The sequence below is a fragment of the Myodes glareolus genome, chromosome 6 (assembly GCF_982192425.1).
Source record: "Myodes glareolus chromosome 6, mMyoGla1.1, whole genome shotgun sequence".
Taxonomy (NCBI): Eukaryota; Metazoa; Chordata; class Mammalia; order Rodentia; family Cricetidae; genus Myodes; species Myodes glareolus.
The window spans coordinates 10,228,036-10,250,648 of record NC_142031.1 but is presented as its reverse complement, the minus strand read 5'-3'; the positions used below and the strand labels follow the sequence as shown (position 1 = coordinate 10,250,648).

The window sequence follows — 22,613 nt, the reverse complement described above, 5'->3', positions numbered from 1 at the left end:
ATGCCTGAAAAAAGATAATCAAGGAACAAAAAATATAAAGATGAAGATGTATAGGATGGGATATGTTAAGTATATTGCCCAATGATTATAAATAATTATAAGTAGAAGAGCCAAATATTGCCCATACTATTTTACACACATTAGACATTTTGACTTCCTTAGCCAATTCAGTTAATTTCACAGAAAATTCAGTAAATCCAATGGTTCACACATCACATGCCTTTTTTATTGTTCAATAATTTAAGAATGAAATCATGACCAGGTTTACTCTTTGATCAAAGCCTGTGGCCTTATCTTTACCTTCTGAGCAAGCACTCAAGAGATGCATAAGGGTCTTTGTAAATGATGACGATGGCACAAGTTCTTTTTGGAGATGCACTATCATAAAATTTTAAAGTTTTTTCAAGCTTCCATCTTCTCATGTCATCTGAACATCACAACGCAGAAGATACCTTTCAAACATTGGGGTGGCATTGGTTGGGAATACCATTCAGTACAGATAGTCCTGTATTGATTGTAAATGATTTTCTGTAGATTTCTGTCCTATTAAAATCTTTATCACTTTTACAGAGAACCAATGGAAAAATATAAGTTTGAATTGGCCTTAAGTTTTTCCTTGGATGAAGTCAACAGGGACCTTAATCTTTTAACAAATAATTCATTAATATTCCTCCCTCAGAGAAATCATTGTACGAGTGCGTCACAAACAGATGATTGCCTTGCAATTTTGATCATCATTCTTGGTAGTTATCCTAATTATAACTGTCAACAAGAGAGGGGATGTTCAGTTTTGATTTCAGGACCAAGCTGGGTAGGATCGTCTAAAAATGCAAAACAACTGGACATACACGTTCCTCAGAAGGTGAGGTTTTGTGTGGTTGTGGGTTTGCAAGAAATCCTGTCTCCATTGGTGCCATTCTCAGTGCTAAGAAAAGTGTGAGGAGGAGACTGGACATACACTTATGTCAAACTGTGTTGTCCATGGGTATTATTCAGATACTTTAGGGGCCTTCTGTATTTATTTTTTTGAAATAGAGATGAAGAAAGGAGTAACAGGAAGAGGGTGTTTCAGAACTCTTTGCAGAAAGAGTGTGTTTAACAAGTCCTGAGGAGTGCATGATACTTCACAATGCTCCCTGTTTCCTCTGTTTCCTAGTTCCTTCATCTTACCTTTGGACCCTTCCATCCTACCCTGAGTGATCATGAACAATTTCCTTTTCTGTATCAAATGGCCCCTGAGGACACATCTCTACCCCTGGCCATGGTCTCCCTCATACTTCACTTCAGCTGGAACTGGATTGGGCTGACCATCTCAGACAATGATCAGGGTATCCAATTTCTCTCATATTTGAGAACAGAGATGGAAAAAAAATACTCTCTGCTTTGCCTTTGTTAACATGATTCCACTCAACATGCATTTGTACGTGTCAAAAGCTGAAGTGTATTATAACGAAATCTTGACATCATCCTCAAATGTTGTTATCATTTATGGTGATACAGATAGTACTCTAGCTGTCAGCTATAGAATGTGGGAATCTCGAGGCATACAGAGAATGTGGGTCACCACCTCACAGTGGGATGTCATTACAAGTAAGAGCGACGTCTCCCCTGAATTGTTCCATGGGACTCTGGCATTTGCACACCACCATGCTGATATTTCTGGTTTTAAAAATCTTGTCCAGAGTGTGAACCCTCTCAAATACTCGGATGAACACCTGGCAGGGCTGGAATGGATGAACTTTAACTGTGGAGTCTTGGCTTCTATGTGTAAGTCACTGAGGAACTGCTCATTCAACCGCTCATTGGAATGGCTAATTGCACAAACATTGGACATGGCTTTTAGTGATGACCTTTATGACATATACAATGCTGTGTATATTACAGCCCATGTCTTCCATGAGACATTTTTTAAGCCATTGGGCAATCAGGAAGTACCCCATTCTAACTGCTTGAAGGTGATATTTTTATTTGATGATATTCATTGTTTCTATATCAGTCTTTACTAGAGTCTTAGCTGTCCCATTCTTGTGGGTTAAGATTTATTTCTCCAAATAGGAAGATTTTTGAACATTTTTCCTTTGAGGAAATAAATTTAGAAATTTGTAAAAATCTCATATGCAATGGTTGTGGAGTGGGAGACACAGCTTATCAATGAAAATCTGTGATTCTGTTACAGAGACCTGAATATCATCACCCCTGCTCTAATGCTGGAAACGTAAGAGTCTTCTTCATTAATCCTCTCCGTGATAAATAGATGAACTTTTGTTCCTTAATTGTCAAATATGTGGTAATCAGTGTAGGGGATGGTTTTCACAGATGTTATAAACTGATTCTTCCCCAACTCTGGGTTCCAGAAAACTTATATATGTTTGAATGAATGGTTCTTATTGTGTAAGGGTAAATATTTGTGTGTTTCTCTATATTTCTGGGTATATCTGTTTTGACGCTAAATATGTGTTTCTATCTATCTGCATATCTTCCTATCTGTATTAGTGAGAATAAATTGGTCTTGTGTCATTATCTTTCTCTATGGGTGTGCTTCTGTGCGTCTCTCCCTATGTGTATTTGTCAGTGCATATGTCTATGTTCCCACGTGTTTGATTTGTCTGTTTTGTGGTTGTGCTTGCTCTTATGCATATCTGTGCTCTGTGTATGTGAGTGTTTTAGTAAATGAGTTGTACATATGTATATATGTGTTTCTGTTCCTATGTATGTGTATCTGTCTTTGTGTTTGAGGATAAATTAGTCTGTGTCAATGTCTCCCTGCATGGCTGTTTATATCTGTATATGTCTCCTTGTGCATATTCATCCATGAGTTTGTTAGCATGTGTGTGTGCTTGTATACATTTCTGTGGGTTTCTCTTTCTCTGTTCCTAGTACGTAAGCCTGTCTCTGTGAGTCTGTATGTTCATATTCCTTCTTGGCTTCAGGTGTATGTATATGGAAATAGTATGTGCCTGTTTTATGTATGTATTTATGTATGCATATGAGTCTGTGTGTATGTGTTTGTGAATATTTAATAGTTACAATTGGTGTTTTCATGTATGTCTGTGCTTATGTTTGATAGTTCCTCTGATAGAAATAAAATTCTAGGACTATTATTATATTTCCATTTATCTACTTGCTTTCATTGAGATATCTCACCTGGACACCTTCAAAGAAGTTGCATTTAAGATGAAATCAGATATATTTTCTGACTTCAAGGAAGAGCACATTCACTAAAGAATGCTGCCTGTCTTTCAGGTGAAGTCCTTACTTAGGAAGACCCACTTCACTAATCTAGTTGGGGACAGAGTGACTATGAACCAGAAAGAAAAACTGCAGCCAGAGTATGACATTTTCCAGATTTGGAATTTCCCAAATGGTCTTGGGCTTAAGGTGAAGATAGGAATGTTTAGCCCATATTTTCCACATGGTCAACAGCTCCATTTATATGAAGACATTCTAGAGTGGACCACAGGAAGTAGACAGGTAGGTCTGACCTGATGAACTGATTTACATTACACAGCAGTAACCCTGTCACGTGAGTCCACCTGTGCTTCCATGTAACTTAGTAAAAGCAGACTGACACTTTAGGAGCCATTTTCTAGCCTCCTATAATGTTTCTTCTTTTTACTTTTTTTTTGAAGTGACATTTATTAATTGTTTCAGGATTTTAGACATGAATACTGTGATTTTTATCATGCTAGAACATGTTTGTAGCTTTTAAAATAAATATACAACTGGTGGTTATCACTATTTAATCTTCTTTCCTGCAATTCAGAAATTTTCTGTTGGTCCATTTCTAATTACTACACAGAGGTTTTCCTTTTTTCTGCCGACCCCCTGATACAGATGCTGAAAGACTGAGACTAATTGTAAGGCAGGAGTAAAGTAAACATATACAAATCATTCATTTTTATTATTTAATTTGCTTTAAGTATTTTTGCCAACGGGTTCTAAATTGCCAATGAATTGACATAACATTTTTGACCCATTTAAAAACCTTATGAATTGTAACCTTGTTTTTTTCTTTCTTTCCTTTTCCTTTTCTGTGAGTATGAGTGTCTGTCTGCATGTATTTCCATGTAGAACTGGAATGTTTGATGCATATGCATGTCAGAACAATGATTTGGAAAACTGGACACAGCATGGTGCCACACAGGAGAACTAGAAGTCATGCTTGAGCCTATTCACGAAGAGAAATTTTTATGAACGACTGTGTCATTTCTTCTAGCCCTGATGTTTACCTTGTGTAAGAAATTGCTCACTAGAGGAACATTGCTTGGTCCCATGAATTGTTTCACAGTTCATTCATGCAAACAAGTGTGTATCTAGTTTCCTTATCTGTGTGGCTAGGGTGTCAAAGACCAGCTTCAACAATAATACCACTTCCAGGGTAGGGGTTTGGGGATCAAAAGTGTTAGTAAATAAAATAAAGACTTGAGTAAAAGTAATAGAGCAGAAAAAGAGGATAGTATTGGGAAGGAGTTCCAGTGAGTACTGAAAAGCTCCTGCATTTAATTTTCTATACAATTTTATACCCGAGTACAATAGAGGGAAGAAGCTGAAAGACTGCTTTAACATGATACAAAGGACAGGTAGGACAGTTACTGGCTTCAATATTTTGAACCATCAACCAATTGATCCATGAGAAAAATATTCTGTTGTTTAAGCAGTGAATCCATCCTAGATCCACCCAAATATACTGATGGCAGTCACTCCCAAGGTCCAAACCTCCTATTTCAAAAGAGGGAGAAGAAGTATGCTTGAATATCCTGATCACTGGTCAGAGTGTAGTAGATCCAACTCTATCAGCCACCTTAATGACAAAGTACCAAGGAACCACAACCTAGGGTCAGGCTGTGTTGCCCTGGTTGTTGTCAACCATTTAGACCTTCAAACTCTCTGACATTGACATTCAGACAAGGTGGAAATAAGCTCAGATGTCTGGGCCTCTACAATTTCTCCCAATTTAATAATTTTAATATAGCCAAAGCTTCTGGTATTGGACAAATGACTGTGCCTGCCTTAGGTGAATGCTTTCCCTATTTCCAGACTTACCCATCTTCGGTATATGGTTACAATCATGCATATCCATGTTTTAGATGCCTGATGCAGGGAGAGGATCAGACCCATCTCTGTCTGATGTGGGGTTAGTGAAGAAGATTGTTTCCCATTCTGTAGGCTTTTATTTTGTCTTGTTTACCATGTCCTTTGCATTACAAAAGCTTTTCAGTTTCAGGAGGTCCCATTTATTAATTGTTTCTCTCAGTGTCTGCACAAGCACATACCTTAATTTGCTAAATTCTGCAATGTGAATAACATTCATTTGCCATAAATGATGAGATACAGGGAAATTCTGCGAACATATATCACATGACTTAATGATTTGGCAAGCAGCTTTTCATGTTAATCTAAATTGTTTTCTTTAACTTCCATTATTTTGAAAATGCAGAGCATATGATTGCTCAGCAAGATCAACCTGAGATAAATTGATTTTGTTTTTGGAAACTTATGATCTAAAGCATTACCTTCAACGAGTGAACCAGGAAGATGTAAATGCACTCTAATATACCTTATAAAACATGGCCATTTTCTTTGTTGTTCGGAATTTTGAATTTGCTGGATTAGTATTTTAACTGACTTATTGCTAGTACCAATGCATAGTATGGTTTCTAGGACTTGAAGACAATTAATATATATTGACTGTCAGTCTATAGACTAAATGCCTTATCTCCAAATAGCTAAAACGCTATAACAATAACTCCCAGCTCAAGTGTTTGAGTAAAGGCCAGTTCTTTTCATACTACATGTTCTTCTCCATAAGCAACATATGCTACTTTTCCATTGGAAGAACCATCTGTACAAATTAACATAGCATCCTTTAAGGGATCTTTTGCTACAATATTAGGGAAAAGAAAGAAATATAGTTGTGTGAATTGCAGCAATGGATCAGCTGGGAAAATATGATTAATCTGGCATTTAAATAGACCTAACGAAATTGTTCAAGCATCACTACTTTGGAATAACCAATCAATCTGTTTCTCAGTAGAAGGAACTTGATCACAGCAGGTTCTCTGCTAAAATATCTCTTAGATCTTATCCTGCTCTTCTATGCTAAGCAAGCAACTGCTTCAAAAAAAGGGGGGTGGGGTTAATACCTTAACTGGTGAAATGAGAATGTGTAGTCATAAAAGCAGATTGTCTTGCCATAATTCTTCTGTTGGGTAAGTTTGTAGGTAATAAACAGTCTTGCCAAGGTTAAGCATAATTAATACAACATACTTGCTGTTTCTGTATAGCACACTCTATCTGCTTGTGGACCTCTCCGGCAGGTTTTGTAAGCTATTTAGTAGAATTTGGATCACTGTTCCCTTTCATACTTTCACTAAGTGATTCAAGGTCTTCCATAGGATATTTTAAATAAGGTCTCAGCCATCAGAAGTTTTCCTAAAATTTTGTAAACTGTCTTTCTTTTATTATGGAGGCACTTTATTTTTTATTGATATTATTGAGCGGTACACTTTTTCTCTGCTCCCCTCCCTGCTTCTCTACTCTCCTTCAACCCCCACCCAGGGTCCCCATGCTCCCAATTTACTAAGGAGATCTTGTCCTTTTCTACTTCCCTTGGAGATTACATCTATGCAATGTCTCTCTTAGAGTCCTCATTATTGTCTAGGTTCTCTGGGATTGTGATATGTGAGCTGGTTTTCTTTGCTTTATGTTTTACAATGACTTATGAGTGAGTACATGTGATAACTGCCTTTCTGGGTCTGGGTTACCTCACTCAATATGATGTTTTCTAGCTCCAGCCATTTTCCTGCAAATTTCAAAATGTCATTCTTTGTCTCTACTGTGTAGTACTCCATTGTGTAAATGTACCACCTTTTCCTTATCCATTCTTTGGTCGAGGGGTAGTAAACTTTCTTTCTACTTCAAGTTCCAAGTTGCCTACCTGACAGACTTAACTTTCCCATTTACATTTTCACAGACACTTGACTGACCTGAAGCTGCAGCTCCCAAAAGTTACTTTTGATGTAGCTATGCTATCAGGGTGGGCACCAGATTCTGAGTTCTGTTGAGCTGGGCTGCATGGCAGAGTACAAGGCATGCTCTCCACTGCTAGGCTGTGTCCCACTTTGACATGTTACCAGAAGGTTCTGGGCTATGATATGCTTTTGTGTCTGGGTGGGGCACAGTCCATGTTCAGTAGTCTTGCCACAGACTGTGGCCAGCTGGCAAATGTAGCTCAGGTCCTCAGATGCCTGCCATTGCAGCAGCTCTGAGAATGCCAAGGAAGATAACATGCTTCGGCTAATATAGTCATGCAGATTTCTTCATTACCTCGGCCTTTTTATTTTAAAATTAGGAAAATAGTACTGAAACCTTTCCTCTGTTAAAAGACATAGATTTATGCGTATAAGCTCCTTGGCTCATGGGCCAATTAGCCTCTAGTATTTTCTGCTGACCAGCTTCTGACACTGACTGTGGGAGGTATATCCCCTCGAATTTTCTGTCTCATGCATATCCTGGCTCCATTACACAGAAAAGCATGGGTCAGACTCAGCTGGTTATAGTGTGTGTGTGTGCATGGATTTCCCAAATCTCAGGGGTAACTCAGTTCTTTGTTGAGATGCGTCATGTATTCCCTTCATTTTTTCCAACTGCTCAGCAGCTGCAGAGGTTGTGGTTCAATAAGCACAGTTTTGCAGCACTGCCTTGGTGGCAAAGGTATGCCTTGGGCCCCACACCCTTTGTATTCTTTCACCACGACAATACTGGGTGCTGGGGCTCCCTGACCACAGCATTGTCATTTGCTGAGGGTGAGTGAGAGCCAACACTTTGGCCTCTTCATGTCCCAGAGCAAATCAGAGGTGGGGGAAGATATCCACCAACTGAGAAGACGAAGTGCATTGTTTAAAATATCTACAAACTCTGCAAAATCTCTGCATGTATTTATGCTTTACCCCAGCTCTTCTGGCTATCAAAAGATAACCAAGTAACTGTGCAGATAGTTAAATACAATTTTCTTGTTCCATATATACAATTATTACTTACAAATTTTACTCCCAATGTTTTCCCCACGTTCCCTTCCTTTATTATCTATTATTACTTATTTCTGAGTGCTCATCACTCACCTCTCCACCTGTAGTGTAATTTTCTTCATGCAGGGTCCTTCATGTACTCCCATGTATGCTGGCCACACTTGTGTGCATTTCAGGCTTCACCTGTTGCCCCATATCTTGGCACCATTTGTCAGAGACCAGCTTTGTCAAAAAATAAAACTCGAAAAGATAGGACCTTGGGGATCAGAAAAGTAAGTAATGAATATGAACACATGAGTAAAAAAATGAAACAGAAAACAGAGAGAATTGTCAAGAGGGAATCCAGGTGTTTAGTGAAATCCCCCTGCATATAATTTTACTTACAGTTTTATACCCCAATACAACAAAAGAAAGAAAAAAAAGGCTTCTTTAACATGATACAAATGACAATTAGAACAGTTGCTTGCTTTAATACTTTCAGCCATCACACAATTCATCCATGAGAAATACATTCTGTTGTTTAGGCAGTGGACTCACCCTAGTACAAGTATCCTGAAGGCAGCCAGCCACTCCTAAGGTCAAACTTTCTATTTCAAAAGAAGGAGCAGAAGTATGCTTCAATATCCTGACCATTGGTCACACTGGAGTGGATCTAACTGTATGAGCCTTATTAAAGTCAAAAAACCAAGTATCCATACCCTAGGTATGTAGTGTAGTCAAAATCAGCAACTGTGGCCCCAATTGTTACCAACAATATTGACCAATCTCAAACTTTCTGACCTTCAGACAATGGAAATGGACTCACATTTTTGGGCCTCCACAGTGGAGATATTGTTAGTAAAGAAATTGGGTTTTGAAAATTGAGGAATGATATGTTCCATTATGGGTTTTAGGAATGTTATAGATAAGAATTCCCCTGTGGGTTGTTTAAGGTGTCTAATTCAAACTTCCCAACTTCAAAGTGGCTTGAATGTTAAAGGAGTTAACTGCAATGGAGACTTCAAGCTTGATCTGAAGTTACATCTCAGGTAGCCAAAGGAGTATGAAATTTACAGTTAATATTCTTTCTCAGAGTGATGTTCTCAGAGTGATGCAGAGAGTCATTCTCAGGGAAAAGGACATTTGATCTGAAGGTTTAACTACTCAGATGCATAGTCATTCAGAGAGCAGCAGTGAAATTTCACATGTGCTCGAAGCAAGCCTCACTTGAGCATCAAGAAAACATCCACTGGAGGAACACAGAAGGTTATGAACTATGCAACTAGTGCCATACTCCCAAATGTGCTAATTTCAATGCAGAAACAAATGAGAAAAAATATGAAGATATCAAAGCAGCACAACTCCTAATGTTAGGGTCATAGGTATAAACAAGAGTGTGTTCAATGACAAAAATTAAATAGAAAAACCAGTTTGCATGCTCTGTAGATTTCATCCAGAGTAAACAACTCATTCTTCCTCCTAAATTTTCAGCCTTATGAAGCTACTCAACTTTATATTAAATTGTTTCTACACATTTATATAATTTGTCATTCTATTAAATGCCAAGTGAAAAGCTTACTGTTATTTTAACATGGCAATTTCAAATATTTATTGAAAAATAGGTAACACTACTGATATCAGCATGTCTCTAATTTTCCTCAGATGCCGCCCTCTGTGTGCAGTGCTGATTGTGGTCCAGGATTTAAAAAGTTCAGACAGCAGGGAATGGCAGAATGCTGTTTTGATTGCACTCCCTGCCCAGAAAATGAAGTTTCTAATGAGACAAGTGAGTATTTGCTGCCAAGATAAATCCTTCACCATGATCATCCACTCTAACATACATGGAGATGATCTAAGGGTCTAAAAGTCTGCTGCTCAATCAAATATATCACTTTTGCAAGTTAGATTTATTAGAATGTGATCAATATCAATGTCCCTTTAAGTCACACCATATGCTATTACATATATCTTTGATTCAAGGAAAACTCATGGCATACATCAGTTTTTCAAAGAAACAGTTCTGGTAATCAAACTGTACAGTGAGGAAATTCTAAACAAGGTCTTTTCTAGTGATTGTTTAACCTATTTCCATGTATGTGTGTGACCCTACAGACATTTATAGGCACCATGCTCATGTAAGAATCAGTCAGGATAAGAGTAGGTCATCAGATCCACTGAACTCTGTTGTGTTGTGGGTGTGATAGGAACTAATTGCAAGTCCTCTGTAAAGTTAATGAAAACAGATAATTACTTGGACAATTATCAGAAATAGTTAAATATAAGAAAGACAACTTTAAGCAATATCCAGAGACCCCTTTTTCAGAGAATCAATGTGATTTGTAATCTAGGGAAATATTGATAAGTACTGACACATGATATAGAACATATGAGGAGTCCCACAAAAATATTTTTATATAAAGCACCCATTTAATAATGTTACAATTATAGGCCAGTTCAGACACCCTCTCCAGTATTTCTAGAAGTTTTAGCTGGTATCAACTTTTTGGGTTCCTGGGAGATTCACTCACACCAGGTTTCTCCCTAACCCCATAGTTGCCCCCTCTAACAAGATATCTCTTTCATGACAGCCTCTCTCCATTGTGTCCCTAAATATGACTATCTTGATCCCCATATTCCTATCCCATCATCCTCTCCCTTCTACCCACTTCCCCAGTTTTCCCAGAAAATCCCATTTACTTCTTCTTCCCACAGAGATCCCTGTGTTCCTACTAGTGTACTCCTTGGTGCCTAGCTTTTATGGGGCTGTGAATTGTTGCCTGATTATTGTTTGTTTTATATTTACTATCCACTGATGAGTGAGAACATTCTGTACTTACATTTCTGCACCTAGGTTAACTTACTCAGGATGATTTTTTTCTAGTTCCATCCATTTGCCTGCAAATTTCATGATGTCATTCTTTTTTTTTTTGACAACCAAATAATGTTCCATTGTGTAAGTGTACCATATTTTCTTTACTTATTTCAGATATGAGAACCATCTAGATTGTTTTCAGGCTCCTACTATTATTAATAATGCTACTATGAAAATAGTTCATCAAGTATCCTTATGGCATGATTCCTTTGAGAATATGCCCAAGATGGTATCATTGTGTCAGGAGGTAGACTGATTCTCAATTTTCTGAGAAAGTAACAGACTAATATCCACAGTGGCTGTACACATTTGTACACATACACGCAGTGGTAGAGTGTTCCCCTTACTCCACATTCTCTCCATCATAGATTGGCATTAACATTTTTATCTTATTCATTCTGACAGGTGTAAGATGGCATCACACAGTTGTTTTGATTTTCATTTCCCTGATACCTAAGTGTAGTGAGAGGATGCTCATTGGTTTCTCAGCATTCCAGGCCCAAAATAATGACACAAACACTATATTAATTGCAACACTGTTTGAGCAATAACTTAAGCTTATTTCTAGCTAATCCTTACATCTTAAATTAATCCATTTCTATCAGTTTATATTTTACCACAAGGCTCATGATTTTTCTGGTCAGATACCAGGGTGTATAGCTCCTTTGGCAGCTACATGGCATTATTTTTACCTTGCCTTCTTTTCTCTACTATCTCTGCTTGGAATTGCCATATTGTTCTATTCTGCTCTGTCATAGGCTAAAGAAGCCTCTTTATTAAGCAATGGTAACAAAACATTTACAGTATACAGAGCAGAATTCTATATCACCTCCCCTTTTCTGTCTAGCTAAAAAGAAAGGTTTTAACTTTAACATAGTAAAATTACATATAATAAAACAGGTATCAAGTAAGAATTACAGTTACCATAGTTATATCTACCTTATCTTTTATGATAACTAAGGAAAACTATAATTATAACTATCTATTCTACAACTTCATCAAACACTCCAAAAGGAAGTCATATTACCTAAATTAATAGGAAGTGCATTTTAAGCAACTTTCAAAACTCTAAAATCGACAGAGATAACTGGCTGCCTGGCCAGTCACCCAATGGTGCAAAATCAATTTTCAGCCTACAGTCTCATAGTATCTGGCAGACTTTTCCATCAGGCAGAAAATTTAAATGCCTCTTCTGCCTTGTATTGATGAAGTTCATCAGTTTCTTTTTCTGTGTCCTGTAAAATGTCTGGCAGTCTTTTCTATGAAGCAGGACCACTGAAGGACTGTCTCACCTTTTGTTGGTTCATCAGTCATTTTCCTGTGAGTCCTGCAAGGCCAGTTCATACAGCATACCATCAAGCAGTCCAGGCAAGAGCAGTTTCTTGCCCAAGTGGCAAACCAACTCCATAAGTTGTCTCTTCAATGCACATAATCCTCTTGAAGTAGATTGGTGTGTCCAGAATCAGATGTGTCTCGTGGTTGAAAGAAGTCCAAAGTTTGTTAAAACAATTAAATGCTATATTCTATAGATCTTTGAAAATTGAGAATACCTATTCACATAAAATGTATCTCTATATATCATGAAAACCTAACTAACATGAGTACAAGCTTGACTACTATAGATACTATCTATTAAGGTATATTTTAAATTATATATTACATTTTTAAATGAGCTGCACAAATATGGTACTCTAAACAAGAGCAAAGACAAATATAATAAAATTTACCTTAAATTTGTATCAATAAACCAAGAACCATACCAATGCAAAGTATTCATCTCGATATCATATCCCCTTTAAAAGTAAACAAACATTTAGGGAATTAGGGTGTGGTTTTCTCCAAATTTCATCCTACCTGCTTTTTGTTGGGCAAAGTAATTTTGATGGTTTATGGAGACCTATGAGGATGTCTTGGTCCATCAAACCACATTACTCTGGAAGGACTCCACAGGTTCTCATCCTCTGTGAAAACAAAAGCAGAACCTCTTTTCCAAAGCAATATATCTTTAGACCCAAATTTTGAAGTCAAAAGATCTTTAAAATACATGTGTTAGCTTGGCATAGCAGCTCATACAATGAAATGTCTCTGTACTTAGCTCATTCACAGTCAAAAATTCAAATAAAATACAATAATATGCATAATCTGGGCTCTCCGTGTATATTCCATTTTTATGTGCCTTATTTTTCTTTCATTATTACTTTTTTCTAGGAGTTTACTATTTATTTTATTATCCCTACACCTTTGATCTATGACTGTCTGTATTCTTATATATTATAACAGTCTATACTCTTTTTTCGCGCGCACGCACACGTTCTTGCTCTCTCTCTTTCTTGCCTACATACACTCATCCAATGATTTCACATATTTAGAGGTGTTTTGTTTTCTGGATTTGTCTTTATTGCATAACTGTAATAATATCCTGATGGATCACATTATAAAATGCTATGTAGCATGCCAATGAATAAGGATGTTTTGTCTTTAACTCTTCCCAGTCCACCATGGTGGACGTCTGTTTAGCATGACTCATAGCCCTATTTTCAGGCATACACGGGATCTATGTTGCCATTAAGCAAGTAGCAGTCTGATCACAAACCTCATTTAAATGTTCCATAGCTGGAACCCCCAAAAGAGTCAGAGCTGCTTGTACTGGAGAAAGAGGAAGCCTACTCCTAAAGAAGCCATGAAGGCTTCCTTGCAACTGCTGAGTCAGGGAGATCTCTCTTAGAGTAAGCACGGTGCTCCTGCCTGCTGTAAGCAAACAGAGCTCATCTAAAAAAAATGTGACTAGAAGAATCCGTTTTTTATTTTGAGTCTAGAACTCCTTTCGAAAGCATGCTCGTGTTTTATATGAATGTAGTCAGCCTCATATTGGGCGTCAATCTTTAGAAGGAGACTGCTCATTCATTTCCTGGATGCTCAGAAGAGAAATAATCACACAGAAACTGTATTATTTGCAATACCATTTGGCCAATAGCTTAGGCATATTTCTAGCTAACACTTCCATCTTAAATTAATCCATTTCTACTATTTTATATTTTACCACGAGGTTCATGGTTTTACTGGTAAAGTTCTTGGACATCTGTCTCCTTCAGCAGATACATGGTGTCTCTCTGACTCTGCCTTCTTTTCTTCTCTATCTCTGCATGGAAATTCCACCTTCATCTATTCTGCACTGTCATAGGCCCAAGCAAACTCTTTATTAACCAATGGTAATAAAATGCATTCACAACAAATAGAGAAAAATCCCCCATGACCAAAGAAGGTTGAAAAATCCCTTAAATGTATCTTGTGCATTTAAGTTTCTTCTGCCGAAAATCCTCTGTTTGTATCTGCATCCAATTTTTAAAAGAGATTATTTGGTCTTTTGAAGTTTAAATTCTTGACTATTTATATATTTTATAGGTTAGCCTTCTGTTTCATGTAGGGTTGGTACAGATCTTTCCTATTCTGTACATTGCAATATTGTCTTACTGAGAGTGTCCTTAGCTTACAGAAGCTTTGCAGTTTCAAGAAGTCCCATTTGTTAATTGGTGATCTCAATGTCTGTGCTACTAGTGTTATATTCAGGAAATAGTGTCCTGTGCCCATGTGTTCAAGGCTACATCCCACTTTCTCTTCTATCAGCTTCAGTGTAATTGTATTAATGTTGAGGTCTTTGATTGACTTGGACTTGAGTTTTCTTCAGTGAAATAGATATATACCTATTTACATTTTTCTACATGTCAATATCTAGTTATAATAGAGATACTTGTTGATGATGCTTTCCTTTATGCTGTATGATTTAGGCTTCTTTGTCAATAATCAGGCATTTATAGGTGTGTGGATTCATGTCACGGTTTTTGACTCAATTCCACTTATTCACATTTCTGTTTTTATGCTAATATCAAACAGTTGATACTATATCACTATAGTAGATTTTGAAATCAGGGATGGTCACACCTCCAGAAGCTCCTTTAGCTTTCCTGGGTCTGTTGTTCCATATGAATTCTAGTATTGTTCTTGTAAAATCTGTGAAGAATTTGGTTGGGAATTTTGATGGAGATTGAATTGATTCTATAGATTTCTCTTTGTAAAATTCCCAATATAACTATGTTAATCCAACTAATCCATTAACATGGGAGATCTTTCAATATTTTCTCTTTTTGCCCCCAGATACTTTATATTATTTGTGGCTATTGTAAAGGGTCTTTCTTCTCTGATTCATTTATCAGCCCACTTACCATTTGAATAAAGAGAGAATACTATGTTTTTTAGTTAACCTTGCATTCAGTCATATTACTTAAGCCCTTATCAGATGGAGGAGATCCATGATAAAAATTTTTGTGGTCACTTGTGTATACCAACATACCATCTGCAAATAGAAAAATTTGACTTTTTCCTTTCCAATTTTTATCACTTTGAGCTCCTTGTCTTATCTTATTGCCATAGCTAGAACCTCAAGTACTATGTTGAAGAGATGTAGAAAGAGTGGCAAGTCTTGTCTTGTTCCTTATTTTGGTGAAATATCTTTGAGATTCTCTTCTTTTAATTTGATGTTGGCTTTAGCTTCATTTTACTGCATTTTTAATGTTTAGGTATGTTCTTTGTATCCCTGATTGCTGTGTGCTCATGTACCTTGTAATGATTTGCTGTTTGCATTGGTTTAATAAAATACTGATTGGCCAGTAGCCAGACTGTATGTATAGGCAGGGCAACTAGACTAGAAGAATTCTCGGAAGAGGAAAGGCTCAGTCTCTCGTTACCAGTCACAAGCAGAAGAAGCAAGTTGAGAATGCCTCACTGAGTTAGGTACCAAGCCACATGGGTAAACATGGATAAGAATTATGGGTTAATTTAAGTTGTAAGAGCTACTTAATAATAAACATGAGTTACTACACCAACCAATTTATATTCATATAAGCCTCTGTGTCTCTTGAATCCCTATGGAACCAGGCAGGACCGAAACATATCTACACCTGATCTCTCCAGATCGTGTATCATGAAAGAGTATTGAATTTCATCAAAGGGCTTTTTTTAGTATCTAACGAGGTGATCATGTGGTTTTTTCTTTACATCTGTTTGTATGGTAGATTACTTTGACAGATTTTCTTTTTTTTTTTTTTTTGGTTTTTTCGAGACAGGGTTTCTCTGTGGCTTAGGAGCCTGTCCTGGAACTAGCTCTTGTAGACCAGACTGGTCTCAAACTCACAAAGATCTGCCTGTCTCTGCCTCCCAAGTGCAGGGATTAAAGGTGTGCACCACCACCGCTTGGCTCAGATTTTCATTTGAACCACCTCTACATCTCTGGAATGAAGGCTACTTGATCACAGTGGATGATTTTTGTGTGTGTGTTCTTGGACTCATTTAGCCAGTAATTTATTGCGTATTTTTGCATCAGTATTCACAAGGGAGCATGATCTCTAATTCAGTTTCTTTGTTGCCTCTTTCTTTGGTTGGTTATGAGGGTAACTATGGTCAAATAAAAAGTATTTTCAAAAGTCCTTCTGTTTGTATTGTGCATAACAATTTGAAGAATATTGGTATTAGCTTTTTGGTGAGATTCTTAAAGAATTGTGCATAGAAATCATCTGGCCTTGGGGTGTTTTGTGATGGGAGATTTATAATGTCTGTTGCTATTTTCTTATTGTCTGGAATTAATTTTGGTATGTAGTACCTATCAACTAAGGTTTTTTTATTTCTTTTAGATTTTCCTATATTTGCAGTTTAGGTTTTTGAAGTATAATCTAATGATTCTCCATTTTCATTTATGACTTTGTTAATGTAGATATTCTATCTCTACCTTTTGGTTGGTATGGATTAGGGTTTGTCTATCTTGTTGATTTTCTCAAAGAAAAAACTCTTTGTTTCATTGATTCTTTGTATTGTTCTCTTTGTTTAAATTTTATTGATTTCAGCCCCACGTTTGATTATTTTCTGTCATCTACTCCTTCTGTTTGAGTTTGCTTCATTTTGTTCTATAATTATCAGGTGTACTATTAATTTAATAATGTAAGATTATTTTACATTTTTATGTAGCCACTAAGTGCTGTGATGTTTCCTCTTAGCACTGCATTCTTAGTGTTCCATAAGTTTGAATATGTTGTGGATTCATTTTCATTGAATTCTAGAAAGTCTTTAACTTTTTTTTTATTTCTTCCTTGACCCAGCAGTAGTTCAGTTGAGAGTAGTTCAATTTCCATGTGTCTACATATATTTTTCAGTTTGTTTTGCTGTTGAACTCTCACATTACCCCACAGTGGTCTGATATAACACAAGGTTTATTACACTTTCTTTGTATCTGTTGAGTTTTTATCACAACCAACAATGTGTCAATTTTAGAAAAGATTTCATGGGGTTCTGAGAAGGGATATTCATTTGTGTTTTGGTGAAATATTTCATAGTAGTTTACTAAGTTCTTTTGAGTCAAAACATCTGTTAGCTCCCTTCTTTCCCTGTTAAGATTCTGTGTGACAGTCCATTGGTGAGAATGGGGTGTTGAAGTCTTCCAATATTAATATGTGGGATCTGATGTGTGATTTAAGCTTCAGTAATGTTTCTTTTTCAAATACCGGTGCCCTAGTAATTAGGGGATAGATGTTCAAATTTGACACTTCATCTTGATAGATTTTTCCTATGATAAATATGAAATGTCCTTCTTTATATCTTTTGATTAATTTTAGTTTGAATTCTATTTTGTTAGATATTAGGATATTTATATCAGCTTGCTTCTGACATCAATTTGATTGGAGAAACTTTTCCCAACCCTTTACATCAAGGTAATATCTATCTTTGAAGTTTAGGTGTGTTTCATGTATGGAGCAGAAGGATGGATCCCATTTTTAAATCCATTCTCTTACCCTGTTTCTTTTTATTGGCAAATTGAGTCCATTGAAATTAAAAGATGTTGATGACCAGTGATTATTAATTCTTGCTATTTTTTGGTTTTGGTGGTGGCAGTATTGGTGGTAGAGTGTGTATTTCCCTTCTTAGAGTTTTATTAATTGTGAGATATATATTGCCTGTGTTTTCTTGTAGCTAACATTCATGGGTTGGAGTTTCTCTTCTAGCACTTTCTGTAGTGTTGGAGTTGAAAATAGGTATTATTTAAATCTGGTTTTTTCATGAAATATCTTGCTTTTTCATCTTTGGAGATTGAAATTTTTCCTGGGTTTAACAGTTTGGGCTGGCATCTATGGTCTATTAATTTCCATAAAACATCTGTTTAGGACCTTTGGCTTTTAGGGCCTCTATTGAGAAGTCAGATGTAATTCTGATTGATCTGCATTCATATATTGCTTGGCCTTTTTCATTTCCATCGCTTAACATTCCTTCTTTATTCTGTGTACTGTTTGGTTATTATGTGGTTAGGGGACTTTCTTTTTCTAGTTCACTTCATGTTCTGTAAGCTTCTTGTACTTTTCTGGTCATGTCCATGTTTAGTTTGGGAATGTTTTCTCCTATAATTTTATTTTCCATATTTCTATGAATATGTTTTCTCTGTGTTGAGCTGGGATTCTTCTCCTTCTTCTTAGGGCTGATCTTTTCATGCTGTCTCTGATTTCCTAGATATTTTGTGTTAGGAATTTATTGGATTTTACATTTTCTTTGACTTATGAATCCATTTCCTCCATTGGGTCTTTAAAGTCTGTGATTCTCTTTTCTATTCCTTGTATGCTGTAGGTGATTATTAAATCAGTAGTTTCTGTTCACTTACCCAGATTTTCCATTTCCTGAATTCCCTTTCTCTGTATTTTCTTTATTGTTTCTATTTCAATTTTCAAGTCTTGAATGGTTTCCTTTACCTGTTTGATTACTTTTTCCTTTTTTTGTCTCTTTTAGGATTTATTGACTTCTCCTAATTTTTGTTTGTCTTTTCTTCAAATTCTTAAGGGAAATTTTCATTTTCTGTTTGAGAGCCTTTATCAACTTCATAGTGTTATATTAAGGCTGTTTTCTAGTGTTTCAGCTGTATTGACATGTTCAGGTCTTAATGTTGTAGAATCACCACTGATCCAATATTGCACTTTTAGTTGTTGAAAGAATTCTTGTTCTGGCATTTGCTCATCTCTTCTTCCAACATGTGTGGGTTATGTCTGTGCCTAAATAGTCTGTGCTTCTAACTGGTATAGTTTGTGTCTGTGCCTCTTCTTCCAACTGTTGTGGTTTGTATTTGATTCTCTATAGTCTTCTAGATATACAGGACACTACTGGCCATTAAGTAGATGTTCAAATACATGCTTGTCAACTGATGGGGCTGCACCACAGCAGTGAAGTTCCACCAGTGTTAGGGACAAGGTCCAGTTATCTTGCTGATTTTTTTCCAAAAGATATGGCTTTTAGCTGTGCCTATATAGTGCTCTGGCCTTGCAAAGGATGGCTGGCCATAAGGAAGTTGTTCAGGGATGTGGGGTTTGTGGTGGAGTGGGTCTTGGATGGACAGAATCTAATGTGTTACAGGAGTTTTGGTGCAGCCAGGAGTCTGGTCTCTCATCTGCTTTTCAACTGGTAGGGAGGCACCAAAGCAGTGGAGTTTCACCAGTGGTTAGAGCAGTGCCAAGGTGTCTTGCTGGTGCTGCAATGGGATTTGGAGAAGCATGACATATGCCTGGAGTTTTAATTAGGCTCTGAATTTTGAGATGGTCCAACTTGGAGCCTGGTCACTTACCTGTTTATTTTTGATGGGTGTGGTTTGCACGTAGGTTGATGTAGACTGTTGTTGACAGAGGTTTTGTGTCATGCCTGATCCCACAGCTGTTCAGTCCCAAAGAAACACACAGATATATACCTGAATAATAAACTAATTAGCCTAGTAGTTCAGAATGTCTTATAAACTAATTCTTCTAACTTATATTAACACATACTTCTTATTTGTGTTAGCCACATGGCTTGCTACCATTTATAAGTGAGATATTCTCTCCGTGCAACCTCTGCTGGGTGATGACTACAGACAGAGCATATCCTCCTCCCAGAATTCTCCTATTCTAGTCACATTGCTTATAATTCCTGCCTAGCCATTGGCCAATCAGCATTTTATTAAACCAATAGAAGACACAAGTCTTTACAGGGTACGACACGATTGTCCCACAGCAGACCACTGGCATTACGAGAAATGCCTATAAATGGGGAGGATGATGAGGTGCTTAGGGTATGGTAATGAAGTGTGTCTTGGAGGGACAGGACTCAGTGGGTGGCAGGAGTGGTGGTGCAGCCTGGAGGCAGGTCTCTCACCAGCTTGTCAGGTCTTGAAAACTGCCAGGTTTAGGCTTCATTGAATAATACCAAGGGGAGCAACTCCGTACTGTCCATGATGACAAAACCAAGGGCATATTTATTTAATTGCTTTACATTTTCAAACATCAAAATTATCTTTATATAGCTTTCGTTCCTTATTTTTCCCTCCAACTTACCCCATATGAACCAAATAACCACCATATTCATGACCTCTTTTGTTAGGTTACATGAACGCACATACAACTTAATGATTCTGAAGGGACTCTAGCCAGACCAAGCATGGCAAACATGTCTCTAGCAAACCCTGTCCTTCTCTTGCCTTGATATAAACCATTAGATTACTAAAGTATCTTGACTATAATTTGCCACCATAAGTTATGGGGAGTTGTCTTCTTAGAGGATTGGCCTTGTTAGAGATGGTGTCATCTTGTTGCATGAAGTAGGCCAATGTGGAGGCAGAGTTTGAGGTCTCATATATGTTCAAACCACATGCAGTGTATCTGTTTACTTCCTCTTGACTATGGCTCAAAAAATATGAATTCAAATCTCCTTCTACAGTACCAGGTCCAACTGCATTCAACCACATCCCACCATAATGATAATGGATTGAACTTCTTAGTTCTAAGATACTCAATTTGATGATTTCTATTGAAGAGTTGCCATGGTTGTCATTTTTCTTCAAATAAATATAAAACCTAAGACAATTACATTGTAAAGCTAGCCACCAAGTTCCATTGCCTTATTCAGTCACATCCTTCTCCTGAGATGGATTATCATGGTCCAGCTATCAATGAATGAAATCAAACTAGCAAAAACCACCTTGTGACGATCCCAGTTTAGCTAATAATAAAATTAAACACTTCATCCTAAAATGGGGCAACCCTTTTACATTTATAAATTGCCATTTTAGTATACTTTGTGCCTGTTTCTATTCTGTTCATAGGAAGATCTCAACCCTCCCTGTACAGCTGCACAAATATCTCCTCCTCCTCTCCTTTGTTCCTTTCTCTTCTCCCACATTCTCTATCTCCTAAATTTCTACTAGAAAAGTCTGTGCTTTCCTTGAAACATGAAAAATGACATTATTAACAAGCCTTTATTAGACAATATAATGGTTGTCTGGTTTCATTCCACTAAAAGTAATGAATGTGTATTGTGGAATGGAAGCATTCCTATGCAGCAATATCTTTAACTACCTCCTGGGGAAAGGTGCAGACATTGCAATGTTTCTCAACAAACATATTTAAAATTTTCAGTCAAGAAAATTCTCAAGCTGCACTAATCATACCCTTTTTCTCCATCAGATGTGGATCAGTGTGTAAAGTGTCCAGAGGACCAGTATGCCAATGCAGAACACATCCATTGCATTGACAAAGCTGTGAGCTTTTTGAGCTATGAAGACCCCTTGGGGATGGTTCTGACCTTGATAGCATTGGGCTTCTCTGCACTCACATCTGTGGTTCTTGGGGTCTTCATGAAGAACCATGACACTCCACTTGTGAAGGCCAATAACCGGAATCTCAGCTACACCCTGCTCGTCTCACTCATCTTTTGTTTTCTTTGTCCTTTGCTTTTTATTGGCTATCCAAACACAGCTATGTGCATCCTGCAGCAAATCACATTTGGAGTGGTATTCACTGTGGCTGTTTCCACTGTGTTGGCCAAAACAGTTACTGTGCTTCTGGCTTTCAAAGTCACAACACCTGGAAGAAGGATGAGATACTACCTGATTTCAGGTGCACCCAACTTCATCATTGCCATCTGTACCCTCATCCAAATTATTCTCTGTGCAATTTGGCTGGGAGTTGCTCCTCCATCAATTGACATCGATGACAAGAATTACCATGGCCACATAATTGTCGTGTGTAACAAGGGCTCAATTATTGCATTCTACTGTGTCTTGGGATACCATGGCTCCCTTGCATTAGGGAGCTTCATTGTGGCTTTCTTGGCCAGGAATCTCCCTGACACATTCAATGAAGCCAAGCTGCTGACATTCAGCATGCTGGTGTTCTGCAGTGTCTGGGTCACTTTTCTTCCTGTCTACCATAGCACCAAGGGCAAGGTCATGGTGGCTGTGGAGGTCTTCTCCATCTTGGCCTCCGGTGCAGGCTTGCTGGGATGTATCTTTATCCCCAAGTGCTGCATAATTTTGTTAAGACCAGAGAGAAATTCACTTCAAACGTTAAAGAAGAAAACATCTTACTGAAGTACCGTTTCTGAAATTAAAAGGGACAGCTGTAGTTTTGGTTCTAAACCACCTGCTATGATGCAATGAAAGATGTATGTTTGAACTAGCGACTCTCACTGTTTCTTTTAATAAGGATGCCTAGAAGTGACATATACACTACTTTTATGTACGTTGTCTCTTGTAAACTTCAACTCAACCCATTAAGTTATAATACCTGGCTATTGGACATTACTGCCAAGTCCATACTTTTTCTTTCTCTAATATACAATAAGATTTGAAATAAACTCATAATTCTTAAATTGATATCTGAGTGAATGTGTGACTTTGTCAGCCA

General features: G+C 37.3%; 1 protein-coding gene across 2 annotated transcripts; it reads left to right on the top strand.

The window, feature by feature from the left end:
• The first annotated feature begins 589 nt into the window (after positions 1–589).
• LOC148121614 (vomeronasal type-2 receptor 116-like) lies at positions 590–22,297 on the top strand. Of its 2 annotated transcripts, none has more exons than XM_087906905.1 (5): positions 590–811; positions 1,157–1,955; positions 3,244–3,471; positions 9,669–9,792; positions 21,393–22,297. In XM_087906905.1, exons 2-5 carry the CDS (start codon positions 1,398–1,400, stop codon positions 22,295–22,297), a joined length of 1,815 nt encoding a protein of 604 aa, XP_087763031.1. In that variant the 5' UTR covers positions 590–811; positions 1,157–1,397. The 2 variants fall into 2 exon arrangements, with proteins under 2 accessions (XP_087763031.1, XP_087763030.1); XM_087906904.1 differs by having other exon boundaries at positions 590–862.
• The last annotated feature ends 316 nt before the right edge of the window (positions 22,298–22,613 follow it).

Coding starts and splice junctions, on each gene's coding strand:
- LOC148121614 (XM_087906905.1), top strand. CDS start 1,398: ATGATTCCACTCAACATGCATTTGTACGTGTCAAAAGCTGAAGTGTAT. Junction 1,956..3,243: donor CCCATTCTAACTGCTTGAAG/GTGATATTTTTA, acceptor CCTGTCTTTCAG/GTGAAGTCCTTACTTAGGAA. Junction 9,793..21,392: donor TGAAGTTTCTAATGAGACAA/GTGAGTATTTGC, acceptor TTTCTCCATCAG/ATGTGGATCAGTGTGTAAAG.